Source organism: Perna viridis, chromosome 9, assembly GCF_037379345.1.
Source record: "Perna viridis isolate PV_CMFRI_1.1 ecotype Kerala chromosome 9, ASM3737934v1, whole genome shotgun sequence".
NCBI classification, from domain to species: domain Eukaryota; kingdom Metazoa; phylum Mollusca; class Bivalvia; order Mytilida; family Mytilidae; genus Perna; species Perna viridis.
The window spans coordinates 26,215,721-26,233,141 of NC_142453.1; the positions used below are offsets into that span (position 1 = coordinate 26,215,721).

The 17,421-nt window shown below is 31.2% G+C and overlaps 1 protein-coding gene across 2 annotated transcripts; it reads left to right on the plus strand.

Annotated features, from left to right (window-relative positions):
* The first annotated feature begins 1,254 nt into the window (after window positions 1–1,254).
* Window positions 1,255–10,297, plus strand: LOC148607528 (WAP four-disulfide core domain protein 12-like). Of its 2 annotated transcripts, none has more exons than XM_088545416.1 (6): window positions 1,255–1,343; window positions 1,459–1,521; window positions 2,447–2,564; window positions 3,122–3,178; window positions 3,748–3,864; window positions 8,663–10,297. In XM_088545416.1, exons 2-6 carry the CDS (start codon window positions 1,474–1,476, stop codon window positions 8,668–8,670), a joined length of 348 nt encoding a protein of 115 aa, XP_088401542.1. In that variant the 5' UTR covers window positions 1,255–1,343; window positions 1,459–1,473; the 3' UTR covers window positions 8,671–10,297. The 2 variants fall into 2 exon arrangements, with proteins under 2 accessions (XP_088401542.1, XP_088401541.1); XM_088545415.1 differs by lacking the exon at window positions 8,663–10,297 and adding an exon at window positions 5,359–5,450 and having other exon boundaries at window positions 1,256–1,343.
* Window positions 10,298–17,421: the final 7,124 nt, after the last annotated feature.

The window sequence follows — 17,421 nt, forward strand, 5'->3', positions numbered from 1 at the left end:
ATTTTATTGTAAAGAAATCCAATTAAATCAGACCAATAAGAAAAAGGAAAAAAATTATCCTGCCCCACGGTCGAAAAAGAGCGGTGGTTTTATATAGAAATAATGCCAATACACGATAAACTCCTTGGAATAAATTCACATTGATTTGAGCTGTATTTGTATTTCAAGACATTTTATAGGTGCTCCATTTTATCTACTGCATCCATGTACAATAGTACTGGCGATAATTGTGCACTGGTGAAGTACTATAAATTCTACTTGTATTCCATTGCAGGATAAGAATGTATTAAGACAACTTATCATAAATCAGTCGGGATAAGAATATTTTCTAAAGTATTTCATAAAACACTCCGTTATTTACTTCTGAGTTAGTATCCATTAAGCAAACGTATTTCTTATGCGATTAGATGTATGTTAGCCATGACTCTCTGACTTGAGAAATAATACCACTCAGTAAATTCAAAAGTCCAAGCCTGGGTTTCTTTAAAGCTTCAATTTCAAGCGATTCTTTGGTCACAATTTGTATTGAGGAAGAGTTTGAGTAAATCTCAATTTGAGATTATTTTTAATCGAATCAAAGAACAAAATCAAATATGTCAATATCATCGATGGCATGATCAACTGAGAACATACAAACCTATGTAAAAATTGCTGGAATAACTACACATTGACTCTTTAGAATGTAGAAATTGTAACTAGAAGAGTAATCAAGGGAAGTGATGTAAAGAAAAAGTAAACAGTCACATTGGAGTAAAATTCAAATATCATACTGATAGAAGGTAAAGTTTGCCAAGCATTTAGTTTGGTATGTGATCTAAAGGCTTATTTAATTTTATGGCAAATTGATCGGTCTGCCTTAAGACTTGCATGTGTTTGATTAGCTGCATTGCATAGACGATGTAATCACGTGACGCGTTGCCATAAACGAATATTGTAAATAAATATACTTAACGTGTACATGTACTACTGTCACTAAACAATGAAGACAACTATTAAACGTGTGTTTGAAATGAACTAAGGTTTGTTCCTCGAAAAAAAAAAATGAAAAAAGTGAGAAAATTTCTAAAAATGCATTCACACTGCTGTGTTTTACTTATTCAAATAATACTGATGAATTCCTTATATAACGTTGCATTTATTAACGACACGGGTTTTGTGTTGTTATTATGCTGTGAATATTTAAAAAGTATGTTGACGTCAACAAACAGGATATGTAACAATGTAATTAGAAAAAAAACATATGTACATAGTTATTTATTATGGTTTTATTCATCATATGTGAAACAAAAGCATGTATTTACAGCTGAGACAAGGACAGCTTTGTCGAAAGTTAATTCTAAAAGGTATTTATTAGACACGATTATTACCAAATATTTGCTAATGATTGTGTAACTTCACAATTTGCGACATCTGCTGAAGCATATATTAATTGAAACGTTTCGTTCTATTCCCTAATAGGCAGGTAGAGGATACATGAGGATTATGTATTGGGACATACTTGCTGTTCTGTTTCTAGTTACTGTAAGTAGTCATATCCATTCTTTTGATGAGGTATCATTCCGACATTCTGAATTATATTATATCTACTGTGTTATTTACCATTAACTTGAAACAAAAGATTCCATCGGATAAAGTCTCCTCAAACGCAATTTCTATCATGATAAGCTCCTTGCTTCTACTGACATGTCTTAAATTTCAAAATCGTATTAAACTTTACTTTAACATGAAATGTATTGATGTCATGGTCCGAAAAAAAATATTTAAAGTGTAACGTTTTCAACATATATCAGGGTTTTTATGAAAAGACTCTTCAGACCTTGGCAATGTAATATCTTCATAAAAGAAAAAAAATCTGCTATCCATATTAAGTGTATTTTGTCAAAACATAAAATATCAACATGTAAAAAAGGCCCCTACAACAAAGCACGCAGAATCCCAAACGGATTGGTTCCTTTAACATCAAAATTGGCCCAGTAGATTATTCTGGTCACATTTGGACAATTGCTACTTGATTTTAAGTACCAGGTGTTGTTTTTGCAATTAAAGGCAATCTGCTGTTAATTCATGCAAAGCGTAGGCTGCCAATGCAAAACAGAGGTGTTTTATTACATCAATATTTTTTTTTTCTTTAGAGTAGATATTTGTCACATGCGTTGACATCGATATTTCAATCAAGAAAACCTATGTATCAAAATACGTTTGAAAAAAGTAGTTTGGAGAAGCCTGTTGCCAATATGTTCGGTAAAAACACTCACAGATCTCCTATTGCGAAAGTTGAACAGGAGCTGCCATTTCTGATATAAATTGATTTTATGCATCTGTGTTGTCGAAGCTCTGAGAGATGCCTGAGTTAACTAATCTTTTTATAGCAAAAACAATGACAATAACTGTTTTCAGTCACAGACCAGTCACAGGCATTAACAAATAATTCCCATCGTTCATACAGGTTCAGGCCGTTCCTCCACCTACAAAGCCAGGAAATTGTCCTTCAACGGGGTTGTTTACGATATGCATGTGTCGTCCCCAGCCCTCCGAATGTAGTACTGATTACGATTGCAAGGGAGGTAATTATCAGTTAACTTGGCCAAGATCTAATAACACATTCCATCAATTTGCTTGTAATCATAAGATAAATATTGATTTAAAATGTTAACGATAAAAATAAATTTGATACACCATAACTTCGAGGAACATTTGACCTTTATATCATCTGCAAAAACAATACCTTCTAAGATTAAGGTTTTTGTTTTTGTTTTTTGTTTTTTTGTTTTCTTTTTTCAATTCAAATATAACACCTTTTTCCACTTGTCGATTAAAATAATGGATATTTATACTTTAGATAGGCTGGCACTGCAACATATACGATGAACACATTAATCGATCCAAAATTGTCTATATCCAATATTCCAACCAACAAACAAAAATCGATCCTATATATACAAACTATTCTTGTAATCTAACAGAAACCTTAAACTTGTAAACGCAAGAATCAAGAATATGTTCTATACTGAATTGAAATGTTATTTAAACATACATGTACCCTTAAAACAATGGTGTTGTATGTTTTGATGCTTTTTGTCTGCGTATATCAATTTCACCTTTCCTATTTGAATATGTGCAGTGGACAAATGTTGTTCCTTGGCATGTGATTGCAGAAAAAGTTGTGTTCCACCCGGTGGTAAGTACAATTAACAAACAATGGATCTGGTGAAAGGCAGCAAATGCATCAGCATATGACTTATGGAAAACAATGGAATATACAACAAAATGTCTTGAATAAGTGTAAAACAATTTTACAACTCCGTTAACAAAAGAAATATTACCCATGCATAACAGTATGTAACAAGTAATGGTATAAATTTGTACAAATAATTATTTAGTTCGTTTATGTATCTGTCATTTAATATAATGTAGGCAATGACAGGGACTAATAAGTAGTTTTCATAATTGTTCATTATCTGACCTTTGTACTTTCAAGAAGTATTTAAACAGTAGAAACAAAGAGTTCATGGAAGATAATCGGTTTTACCATATAAAAATTAACCAGGAATGAGGACACAGACCGACAGATATCAATAATCAGTGTCATGACGCAAAATTAAAACAGATGCCACAAAATTATGAACTTCAATCGTGTTGAACAATAAATTGATAAAAAAAAGAAAACATCCGTAGAAAATGTATGATACATAGGATTATCAAACATTATGTTAAACGTAAAAAATGAATACTGATCTCTTTGTTCAGATTGTTTATATAACAGAAAGGCATATCTTATTGGGGAGACATTTCCAGCTAAGGACGGATGCAACGTATGTACCTGTATGCCTGACAAAACAACATCATGTACCGAAAAAGCATGCAGTATGTATTTATAGCGAGTGGAAATTATGTTTTATCCATAACAATCAGATGATACATTGATTTACGATTATAAGACGTCATGAAATAGGGCATTGCTTTCCATGTTTTTCAAGTATCCATTAAACCTTATTAGTAATGATTGGGTGGATTTTGAAACATCATCGATTAATGTTGAACTGATGTTTCTTCTGTTTTTGTCTTACACAGGGTAAGAACAATATAGGTTACAGTCCATCTACATGTACAAATTATGTACTGGTGATTTATGTGTCCAAACTGTACTTTTGCTCATTCAATCTATAATAGCTTTCACCACAAATGTTGCGTGTATTAGCCAAACAACACAATGCAACCTTTTCCACGACAGACTGTCCTTGAACGGACTAAACCAACATTTAAATGTGGGAAGCAATCATATTTGACTAGATATAGCGAGAATAGGTTTGGTGTGTATGTCAAAGAAACACCATTTCCACCGGAATGAAAATGGCAGCCCTAGTCCTCCCATTGGTCTTCAATGAACGACGAGCAAATCCTCATACCAGAGGGCAGGCTGCAGCTGGTCCCAAAACAGTATTATAAACAGGTATAGCAAAAAAGTTGCTCCTATATGGATATATAGTTTAAAACAATAAAATTTGATGTCTTGAAGCACTTTTCACACTGACTTGCACTTTTTCTGAACATTCTCTACAGGTTATGAAAAGCTTACTTTCTTTTGGTGAAATTTGAAAACATGTTAAGTACAAAAGATGTCGAAATGGCATTCTTATAGTTGCCTCTGGCTGCTATTTACATACATGTAGGTTTGTATTCATTTAACTTTCTGTAATATGTTTTCTAACTTGCAAAGTTCTGGAAACATGACATTGTTTTTCTTTTAGCTGTTCTAAAAGTGTGTGCGTCAACAAATTTATATTTGTATTATTGTTAAACATGTTATAATCATCAAATTATCTAACAATATTTATCTCTGTTATTTTGAGTTCAAACTGATCATTTGTCCAGAAAATTGACATAGCATAATGAAAGAAACAAATGTTTGATATTGTTTAGGTATCAAGCTACTCTCAGTAGATTACACCGGGCTTATACAAAACAGCAAAGTTTAATAAGAGATGTAGCGACTAATGAGAAAAAAATAACTTAAAGTCAAATTAAATAACTTATCGTAAATTGATGTACAAGGGGGTCTTCGAATAGCAGTTAGACACGCAGAAGACGGAAACTGTTTTAACGCATAGTAAAGGCCACCATTATTAAACTCAAAAACGGTATATTGTTTTCTAAAAACCAGGATACGATAGGAACCGAACAGTCATAATTTATCATTAATCGTTTCGCATTGTAATTACTACATCACGAGGAAGCTACGTTGCAACAAATTAAAAGTGATTGATGGTCCAGAAAAGCGATAATACTCCTTCTGGATCTCTGCATAACGAATTCGTACACCAACAAGAATAATGTTTTATTATATCATTTTTTTTTCAGATGAATATTAATGACACTGAAGAATTTAATTCCTTATGTGTACCATGTATTATTACTACAAGAACATAATGAACTGTAATGTTTCCATCTAATACTGCCATTCTTTTAAAAGCCTGTATAATGTAACTAATTTTAGATAAACAAAGATAACAAAAAGAAAACAAAAGAAATGTACAACACCCTTCGGCAAAAATGAAAAAAAAAGTTTCTTGTACTTGTTTACACGTTGAATGAAGCGTGTCAAAGATTGTTTTTGAAAATAAGGTCAGTTTCCTCAACAAATAGCAAAGGTTAATAAAGTCTAACTTAAATTCTTTCATCTTATAGTGGAGTCTGAGTTGCTCATTTGCTTTTGTTACTTTGTATGTATGATTTTAGTTACTTCATGTTCCTTGTTGTGTATGTCTGTTTTCCATGTATGGTCTTTGTCCCTGGATTACATTCTTTTGATTACCGTGATAACCTTGGTTCCCTTGATTACTCTTTTATTTAACTTTTAGAAAATCCATGAATTTTTAAATATTGTAGTGATACGTTAATGAATGTAAAGAATCGTAATTGAAGGTAAAATTCCTTCAAAGTGTTGCGTTCCATGTAATTATTGAAACCAAGCAATCCCCTTAAAACAAAATAAAAATACGAAACAAAGCAAAAATCAAAATACGAACACACTGAAATGGATATAACATACAAAAAAGGTAACTAGAAATAATGTGAGCTAGCTCTCAAAAGAATCGATTATCTGCACCACATTGAACTGTGAAATTCGTCAAAAACAATAAAATGTTAGGAGACTATTATGGCAATGACGTTTTCGGTTTCAACAAACGATGCGTGAATACGACAAACATTTAGAGTCTTAAATAAGACTACAATTATACGGTCTATACAGAATATTTAATTCATCATCCATCATTATGTTGTACACAATGTGACATGCATCTCACCAAACACGATTACATGAAACCAGGATTTAGGTATGAATTGTAAATACAGACCTTTAACTTTTAACATATTTGTGCAACTTTACCATCAGTGGTAATTAATAGATATGTAGAGTGTATTTCGTGTTGTTTTCCTCCTCAAAAGTGTAAGTAAACTAATAGAAATTAATGGGTAAAACCAAGTAAGCCATTGAAATCACTTTTGTAAATAAGATGGAATAAAGAACGGACGTATATTTCAATGAACGTTCTCTGAACTTGTCATTCCTTCTATACAAAATATTTCTAATCAAAATGAAGATTACTTTGGCTGTTTATTGTACTATTTTTTACGCCATTTAGTAAGGTCTGCTCAATCATATTTCTAAACGGCATGCATTTCCACCCGAACATTTCAACTGTTCAAACCTGTGATATCGTTGCTTATCATAACAAAATTGGATTGTATAATCGGTAGTAACTTCGTTGTTATAAAGATTTTATTTCAATATATTTACCGATTTGAATTATAAAAAGATATTTTACAAATTCAACATGTCTTATGAACGCCAAACTGTCTATGAAAAAACATGACCTTATCATAAACATTGCTAAATAAACAAAACAATATTTTGATGGTTTATGCATAAAATTACTACGTCAATAATGAAGGGTTAAGTGAATCAAATTTGTCTACAACAGCACTTTTTGCCTTTAGGTATTTAATGCGTGTCTGCTTGGTAGTCATATATTTCAACGCACAATATATTGACAAAGATGTTACGCGTGGAAGTCACAACAGGTATGCACACAATTCAAGTCTATAAAAACGCATGTGTCTGTTCAATTAGACAAAACATGTTGTTGAAAATTGTGATATGCAAGAGATAAAAGTTAACTAGTTATCAAAATGACAAAATAGGGTTTAATGATACAAAGCTTTTTTTTTATTTCGACATTGTGTATTTTTTAGATTTGTAATATCTGTGTACAGCAGTTTAAGTATGAGGAACGTGATTAGAAGGAGGAACATTATTTTCATAACAGGGTAGTTATAGCAAACACTAATGGATCTCAACAACAACGTGTGTGCACTTGAAAGAGTAATCAAGGCAACCAAGGTTATAGCGGTAATCAAAAGAATGTAATACAGGGACAAAGACCAGACATGGTAAACTGACATACACAACAAGAACATAGGGTAACCGAAATCATGCATACAAAGTAACAAAAGCAAATGAGCAACTCGGACTCCAATGAAAATAGCCTTCTTGAGATGGTTCCAAGTGATAGCTATCAGCATTACCGAAATATGTTCGGTAGTCACACAAAGTTCCGCAGCAATGAAATCAGAATTTACACTGATCTGTATTAATAAACACAAATAGATAAGAATTAATTTTCATCATTCGACAAATACAGTCGTTTTCAATGCATCCTTTAATTTTTTTTCTTGCTACTGAAATATTCATGGAAAAGTACGGGAAAGGTTGTATGCACTATTCAAATATTCAAGATAGGGAAGGCAATTTTATTTAAAATTTCTATAAAGCTGTTAGTTGCGTTTGATTGCGTCATAGGTTATGTGTAGAATATTCCAGACGCCTGTAGAGAACTATAATAATTTCGGACTTCTGAATTGGACTCACGTGATCTTAATATTATACAGTCGGAACTGCTCGTCAAGTTAAAGGTGAAGGTTGGAAAATGTTTAACTTCTCGGTATTCGCTTCTATAGGCAATGTACATGCCGACACCATATTAATGATTGACAAAGAAAATAGACATACCATCGTGAAATAATTTTAGTTAAGTTTCATTTCAGTTGTTTAACCGCATTCTTCAAATAAATGTATATAAAATAACAAACTTACTGTATCAATAACAAAAAATGTTCACCTAGTAGATTGTAAGAGTATTTAATTTAATTTAAACATTGTACGGGTACATGGGCTCACCAGCAATGTTAGTGATCTGAGATTCCCCCTTCCCATTTTGGTTATCAGCAAAACTAGACGCGTTTCTGTACTCAGTAGCAACAGGTAAGTTCTGGAATAGATAAAATATTTTAAAAAATTGACACTTATTAGGATCAATGCACGAAAAAGACTGGGTTCATTTTTAAAATGCAACCATTATCGTTTTAGACATTGGCTTACTTTAAGTATATCTGCATGTTTCGTCTCAGATTATGTGTAAATTGTTCCCGTCTTCTGTGAAGATCTGCTAATGTATGAATGATACGAACAACCTATACCTCGAGCTTTGCGTTAGGTAAACATATATATTTTAGCGGAGCTCACTTACATGTATGAACAATACCTACATATTCCATCAACTTGTAGTTTTTTTTTCCTAACCCGAATCTTATTTCGTTTCAGTGGATTAGGATTGATGCTAAGTAAGTCGAAATCCACTGAATATATTCTACAAATGCTGAAACTTATTGATTAAGATCAGCGGAAAATAACATTTTTTAACTGTTTTCTGTCTATGAAGAAAGAACCTCAATCACGTGGTGCACACTACATAACCTGCTCGGCGGGTTTTTCAACTGTGTACCATGGGTACTGACTTTATTTCAAATATATCGAGAAAAATGTAGCAGTGTTTCCTTCTAACTTTCTGAATTTTAGTGTCAAATTCAACGAGTAAATCATTAAAACGTCGTGTGACTTCTCAGTCACATAACAAAATTTGGTCTATGAGAAGATGGACAAAAATTTTCATCCGATCAGAAAGCGTGTGACATGTGAAATTAAATTATTTGTTAAAACACGTATTTAAAATGGTTTATTCCGATTGTCCAACATATTAAGTAGGACTCCAGCTAAGGATCATGCCAAATGTGATTCATGAGTATTTTTGATATTTTGTTTGAAATGTCTTGGTAAACAGAAAGTAACATGTAGTTTTTCATATAACCTGTGCTCTTAGGAGATACAAATTATATAGCATGCACTGTATATTTAAAAATTAAGGGAGATAATTCTGCAAATGGCACTCAAACACAATAGAATCTACTGGATTTTCAATGTGGATTATCTCCTAAGAGCAGGCAGATTTGAATGAATAATTACACATTTCATAGTGTAGTCCCATCAAACAACCTAATCACAAAAATAAAAATATGTAGCCTTTTTGGGGTGTACCACATTTTCAGATTTTGCATGATTCTTACAACGACAGCTACATAAAATTACTGTAATTGGAAAGTAAAAGTACTGATTGTCCTACTTTAATTATTTTGAATTAAACAATGTATGATCATCATAATAATTTCAGGGTGGCAAGGGGTTTTCATCGTAAATAAATGAATAACAAAAAATATTATCAAAACAAATCATACATTCTAAAAGAAAAATATTTAATATATCTTTTTAAATATATAGTATTTTTTATGCTCTTGGAATCAAATGCTTAATAAATTAACGACAATTTTGATTTAAGTATAAATTCAACCACTGAATATTAATTACTAATACCATAATGTGTTCGAGAAATCCCGGGTGTTTGATCATGCGAGTTCGAGCGAGTGAAGTTCGGCTGTACATGACTTGGCTTTCTTGGCAGTGCATCGTAATGTTTTTATATCGCTTTTGTCTAGATTTTGAACCATTCATGCTTCAGAGCATATCCATATATAGGACGTTCCGTCTTGACATTGTATAACTGAAAAGTTGCATTATTTATCTTATATATCCGAGTCAAGAAAAGAGTATCTTTAATTTGACCGACATTGTATCGTTTTGCAGAACGTAAATGGCAAGTACTGATATGTTGATTGGATTAACGTCACAATCAGAGAATAACATTTTGGTGTTTTCAGTTGTTTGGTTTAATTTAACTCACTGTATAGTTCATCAACATCTTCAAACACACTGTCATGTAGTTAAACCATTGCTCTTATCATCAACACTTAGGATTGAGTCATCAATATCAACCGAGTAAATTAATACAATGTCAGTTCTTCTGAACTTCCTTGAGTCGTAAGTGGTCATGGCGTCATAGTAAAATGATAAAGAACTTATGCAGTTAAATATTCATATGGATTTTATCACATATTATTGTATCAGAGATAGATAAATATACAGAGATTACACTTATTCTCATCAGAAACCAATATAAATGTTCGTCAGGTAGCTTACACTTACACATACACTTATATTAATTAGGCTTTATGATTCCACATGCAAGTTTTTCAATGATATTTTGATACACACTGAAACTCTTAATGACTATTATTGCAGTCTTTATTTAACAATTTCACACATTTTAGAGGTTGTATCTTAATGTTATAAGAATGTGTTTGGTGATTTTGAGTATTTCAAATGTATTTCAATTTTTAATACTCAATATGGGGAGAAATATACAGAAAATGATATATTTTTTTGTTGTTGTATCTACTCAACAATGAAATCTTGATGCATGTAATAAATAACTAATGTTTTCGATATGCGTTAATGGCATTATTTTTCAACCCTAACAAGTACTATATTTACCGACCAGTTTGTGTATGACATTTCCTCAAATTGAATAATCATGATTGCGACTTATATAAGTCATTTATTGTATATATAACCAATGCTTTAACTTTGTTAAATACAAAGATGACATTTTGACAATTTGAGATAGAAACAATACATAAAATACAAATACAAAATGAAAAAAAAAACAACAACAACAACAACACAGAACTGAAAACAAATTTATGCGACCAAATTTATTTTCTGTTCCTTCTTCCAAATAATACGACCCTGCATTGTCATTTTAAACTTCAAACATTTATTAATTATTCGTTTTATATGAAAACAAGAAGTAAAAGCGGATGGATGAGAAATATAAAGGTTTCATTTAACCGTTTGACTTATATGGCAATGAACTATATTTCATATTGTATCTATTGAAAGTCGTCAAACAAAATCAAAACTCTAACAAGCTGAAGCTAAGTTACTTAAATTAAACATGGCACTTAAAAAATGTAGCACCTTTGCCATACCCAAGAAAAAAATTATCGATGGCGATTTTGGCTTCCTATTTCGGTATTCTGGTTTCAGAGTTCTTCTTGTTTACAATTTATTCTTTGAAGATATTTGGTTGTAATGCTGCTGATGAAAACTAATTGAAACAAGTTCACTATTGAATAGTCTTTTTTATATTTTTAATGTTCAGAATGTTGAATTCGCTGATTCTGTATGTGCTATTTAGCTTCTTTCATTGTTAATCAATATCTCTTTCATCCTTTATCTTTAATTTTACTCCATCCTAGAATACTAAATATTCGTCATGGATTTCTTTTCAAGTCTTCATAAAATAATAGCATTTCATCAATTTAATATTTAGCTTCATGCTTGTTGTGAAGCATGGTAAAAAGAAAGGTTACATGTGAGCAAAGAAATAACCTAAACAAACACAATAAAAGCAAATTTAAAGTGACAATTAAAGCAAAACAAGAAAAGGAAATATTTGTTTATTTTATAACAATTTTATTTGCTCAACTAGAACAAATGGGATAGGACACAAATATTTGTTAGCACCGGAATAATATATCAAATCACTAAAAACCACCACTTTTAAAGCGAGGGTAAAATAAGGCATAACCTTATTTTAAAAAATCAACAATGTCATATACCATCCCATTCAAAATTTTGATAATTCAGACAAACAAATATCTGCATAAAAGGTATGGCGAACAAAACGAACACGTGGATAATTCATATCAAACGTTGATAGATTTAGATGTAGCAGGCGGCTGTTACCGAAATCTTTTAACGCGACCCAACTAATAAAGACAAAATATAAATTATTACTTCAGCATGTCTTTGAACATGTTTTTATTTATTGCGTATTTTGTTTTTCTTGATACATCAGATGTTCAGCACTATATTTATGTCAGTGAAAGGTACATACAATATCTTAAAGTTGAGTGGTACAAACTATTTTCGAAATTTTTATAGCTTTTGACACTAAAGTTTATAGGCTGTAATTTTTCAAATTAATAGATAGAAATAAGAAATGGGGATGATAGAGTCGGTTATTGAATTTCCTGGTCGTACGAATTCCTCCATTTCATTATTCGAATTATTTTGGTTGATTTCAGTTCCTACTATCCATCTATAGATTACTTTGTGAGCCAAACAAGTATTTATACTTCAACAAAACTTGGTCGCTTTCTGTTAAACTGCATTATCAAAGGTATATCCACTATGGCTTTCAACTATGTTGCATATAAAATTGTATATATTTAAAGGGCAGAAGGGCACATCTTCTTTCAATTTGTCTACCAGCGACTGTTTGTGGATGGTTCTGATACAGTTGTTAATTATTTTTGTGCTTCTTTTCCAATAATGATCATAGTGCAGGAAGTATTCGACAATAGTTATTTCATTTTTGATTAATTGTAACTATAAACGACTGAACTGTTTCTCAACAATAGACACAAATGCAATCTGATACATCTATGACAAAATTTCAGCGCATTGACTTTTGATAAAAACAGAATGTTCAATTCAGTACTGGACATTTTTTAGGTTTGATTTAAGCCATTTTATTGGTGTTAAGAAATAAGCTAAGAACTACTAATTAGAAAACTTTTCATAATTTATATATTCTTAAACTAAATTACGACGTGCCGGGTCCAATACGGAAAGTCTTACTGACCCGTTTTGCAAATATAGATTTCCTTACGAACTGGCTTGCCATACGGACCAGGTTTACGAACCGTTTGGGTTAATAATAAAAGTGTTACAAACTGGCTGATTATGTATTGATCCCGCATTAATTCTAGGTCAGCTGTAATGGCCCTGTATTAAACGATGTGTAAGATTACACAAGCATACATAATAACTCTGCGAAATAATTGATTAATGATTTAATACTTTATGAGACTCACCTAGAACAGCTACTTTTGATGGTTAGGAAGGATGATTTTTGATTTACTTCATAAATGGGCAGCACATAATTTGAGTATTAACTTATATGTTTTACAATCATTTCTGTAATTTCATTTAATTATATAACTTTTTAAGATCGTCTGAATTATCCTTTTCAATGTTTTAACTTGTTTATTATTTCATTATTCCTTACTTGTATTAACAAGCTCTCTATCGGTCTTTAGTTCTAATGCAATTGCTTAATAGAGAACAAAAGCTGAACGTGTCTCTACCTATCAGCGTATGACTGCATATCACCACATAACACATTCAACCAAGACGAAATGGGATCGTTTAATGTGTGCTATCATAATTAGTACATATGCACGGAATGGAATATTCACAATTATATTCAAACTAGAACATTATTTTTGAATCCATGATTGTGTAATAGTCACTTCCAAATAATAACTATATATATATATGTACAGTTTTGTATATACAAGACTCGTAACCGCGATGGGACGCGGAGGTTCGATGGTATCGTTATTGGCCACTACACGGAAGTACATTATTTCGGTTTTTCGCTAAAATATATTCACTCTCATGAAGATTGTTTTCATTAATACCATAGATATACGAAAGTTTTTGAATTGTTAATTGAATAAAACGATTCTCCAGGTATGAAATTTGTCTACATGTCATCAGAAAAAAATTCTCTAATTATATGCATATCCGTTACTTTCAATTATTGTAATAAAGTAATATCAAAATTATAAAGACTAAAATGATAATTTTACTTTCATTTTTTTCTCTTTTCCCAGTAACAAATTAAGTAAAACTCAGTAGTTATCAGAAGAACGAGAAAGTTCTTTTACTTGAATAAATTTTTACATATTTCTACAGAATGGCCGTTAATTTTTCTTTTGTATAAGAAGATTAGTATTAGTATTAGTTTTTTTTTAAAGAATATACCATGTATTCGACAGAATCATATGAACGTGGCCCTTAGTGAAACTTTATGTTATTTAGTTGAGTAGCAGTCCATGTAATAATCATGTAAAACATGAAAAAAGAGATTAGTTCTTACATAAAAATTCTAGAATGATTTATTTTTCTCCGGAATCATTTTGGTCCAAACACTTATTCTACAGTGCTAAAAGCTTCCACTCACCTGATCATGCGTCACTTTTAGTGCAAATGATGATTTTTTTGAACACATAAAAAGGTCATAAAAAAACCAACCACCTCACCCGAATAAAAAAGAACTGACCTTTCCCTTTAAAAACAAGCAAACAAAGAAGATTCATTGTCAAGAAAAGCAAACATCGACCAAGACTTTTTTTTTAATTTCAATTTTTGCTATCTGATATCACTCAGCTCTTTGAACAGTATGTAAAACGATTTATTGCTGAGGCGACCAAAATCTGCACATTAAACCGTTTTGTGGAAGACGTTTGATAATATAAATAAAGTAAATTGACTGCAAAAATGAAGTTACTGCACAAGTCCTGAAATGCAATTTGCCAAACGCTTGTTTGTCATAATTATATGATTGACCGGTCCTTTCATGTCTACGTAAAGATATGTCAAGTAATGTCAAAATACGGTTGTTTTCTATTAAAAAAACTCCTTTTTACTTGAACTGTGAGAAAACCGAAACACTCCAGTAAATCATTAATTTCAATATAACTTGAATGCATGATTTCAACTGTCATTCGAAAAGCACCGTACATACTTTCAAAATTTCGTTTTTGAAAAAAAAAGTGTGCCAATTTAAGATATTGGTTAGTGTGATAGTGGTGCATATTTTGCATTTTACTCACTCAAAATTTGTGTTGTTGCAATTTTTATTGATAAAATTAGGAGGGAAGACATTGGGCTTCGTCAGAATCCTTTTCAAAAACGGGGATTTTATTGAAATATCCTAACATCATTTTGAGTACAAATATCAGGTCGACCTGATAACTTATTCTTTAAATAATATTCGTGAACAAATCGACACTGTGATTTTATTTAATTAGAAAAGTATTCAAGAGTTGTTTTGTTGGATGTCATTGACTATAAGTCTTTCTTTTTTAACTTTGTTTACAAAGTGATGTGTCACTTTTTTTGTGCTAACGTTACGTATTTTTTGTGGGTTAAAATCAAATTCACGTATAACAAACAAGCCTGTAATTGACAAAATTATAAAGTGTTCTGCTATCAAAATAACATGAATTATTTCTTTTTGGGAGTGGTTAAATTTTGTTTTTGTTTTGTTTTTGTTTTTGTTTTTGTTTTTGTTTTGTTTTGTTTTTTTTTATTTTTGTATAAAATTAAACAAGACTAGGTTATGGAATAAATATGATGTACAGCTCAAATATTTCAGAAAATAACTCCTCTTATCATACTCTAAAGATATTACTACAAAGGGCAATAGATATTTAAAAAATAAAAACGTGTGTTTTAATTAAATAGCCTAAATGTAATGGGTATAAAAATTCCCCCCCCCGGCCCAAAAAAATAAAAAAAATAAAAATAATGCCTTTGTACCATAGTTTGGCGATGAGGTATTCATAAATAAGAGTTTTACCTGAATATTTTATCACTCTTGGTGATCACGGGGTAGCATGATGACAATCCTAGTGCTTTATTAAGCAAAAAGAAATAGTATATGTAATTAAGCAGGAAAGTTGTAACAAAAACAGACAAAACAAACAAACAAACAAAGCAACAAACGAACAAACAAACAAAAAACAAACTAACAAACACAACAAAACAAAACAAAACAAAACAAAACAAAACTTTTGCTAATTATTCGGTGGGATAGGAATCACCTTTTTCTGGAAAGATCGTTTTTTGTGAGGATTTATATTCCATTGTATATGTTATGACGGAAGCTGAGTTCTCCGCCAGATGTTATGACGGTGATTTTGTTGGTAGAGTGTTTTGTTTTGTTTCCGTGAGAGTGTAGGGGAAAGCTCACGCTGCCACAATACATGTTAATCCTAGGCAGCTGTTATTCCTAGACAACTAAGATGGTACCAGACGCCCGAAACGGCCAACGTCGCCCATTATATAGGGGCTTGATGTTGAACCTGCCGTTCCGATTCGTCCAGTAAGACCAACCCACTGTTCATACATAATGAGCAGCACGAAAGAAAGAAGCCCACATAAATAATAAGAGTTCAATGAAAGAAAAGTTTCCTTAAATTCCACATATATCTAATCTTCGTTCGAAACGTAAACATAAACATTTGCCAAAATACAAAGCAGTTAACCCAATTAATTATTTTTTAAATTCCAAAACAAGTAATTTTAAATCATCTTTATTAATCAATTTTCTTATGCAACCCTGAATTCTAAAGTACAAAGACATTATGGCACAGTTACAGTTAACTTGGTCACTGACTTATCTAGGTCGTAATTGTCGTTTTCCTTCTGTTTAATTAAAATTGTATCACGCAGATTATCAATTGTAAATCATAGTATATACTTCATTCTGATAAACTGTTGTTGAAACAATGGTATACAGACATACATATCAGTCATTACATATGAAATTGTATTACAGAGGTAAGCAACACATAAACAAAAAAACAGTCATGAATAATAAAAGAAAACAGATAAAAATACAATTGTACAATTAAGTAACCAGACAATATATTGAGAAGATATGTGCGGCTGTTAGTCCAGATAATTCTCCTTTTTGTTGATAATTCTGATAAAAGAGCAAAGTTTTTTAAGCTTTGATTTTTTTCTCACGTTCATTAATTCTTTAAACTTCAATGTGTTACAGTTATTGAAAAATCTTCTGTCAATGTATTCCTTCCTTTTTGCTGCAAAATATTTACATTCCATTATAAAATGATACTCCTCCCCTATTGCATTTTCGTTGCATAAAGTACAAATTCTGCTTTCTCTTGGTATATTTTTTCATCGACCTCCTTCATTTGGGAGCTTATGATTTATCATTCTAAATTTACTAAAAACCAATATGTCTTTTTCTTTCAGAGTATTAAAATAATTTTCAAAGGCGTGATCAGTTTTTAAGATGCGAAAATTTATAGTTTTCGGGCAATTAAAAATGTTTGAATACCAAGTCTGTTTATATTGATCTTGGAATATATTTTGACAGTCAGTTTTATCCATTCTTCAGAAGGGGATACTTGATTTATCCAAATATACGTAAGGCCACATTCGTTGAGAATATTTTGCAATTGATTCATCCACTGGGATATTTCCCTATTTTCGACTCTCATATTAAGTAATAATTTATATACATT

Excerpts from the sequence above, each read along its gene's own strand:
- LOC148607528 (XM_088545415.1), top strand. The coding sequence starts at position 1,474 with ATGAGGATTATGTATTGGGACATACTTGCTGTTCTGTTTCTAGTTACT. Across the intron at positions 2,565-3,121 it reads TGATTACGATTGCAAGGGAG|TGGACAAATGTTGTTCCTTG; the intron begins GTAATTATCAGT and ends GAATATGTGCAG. Across the intron at positions 3,179-3,747 it reads AAGTTGTGTTCCACCCGGTG|ATTGTTTATATAACAGAAAG; the intron begins GTAAGTACAATT and ends CTCTTTGTTCAG.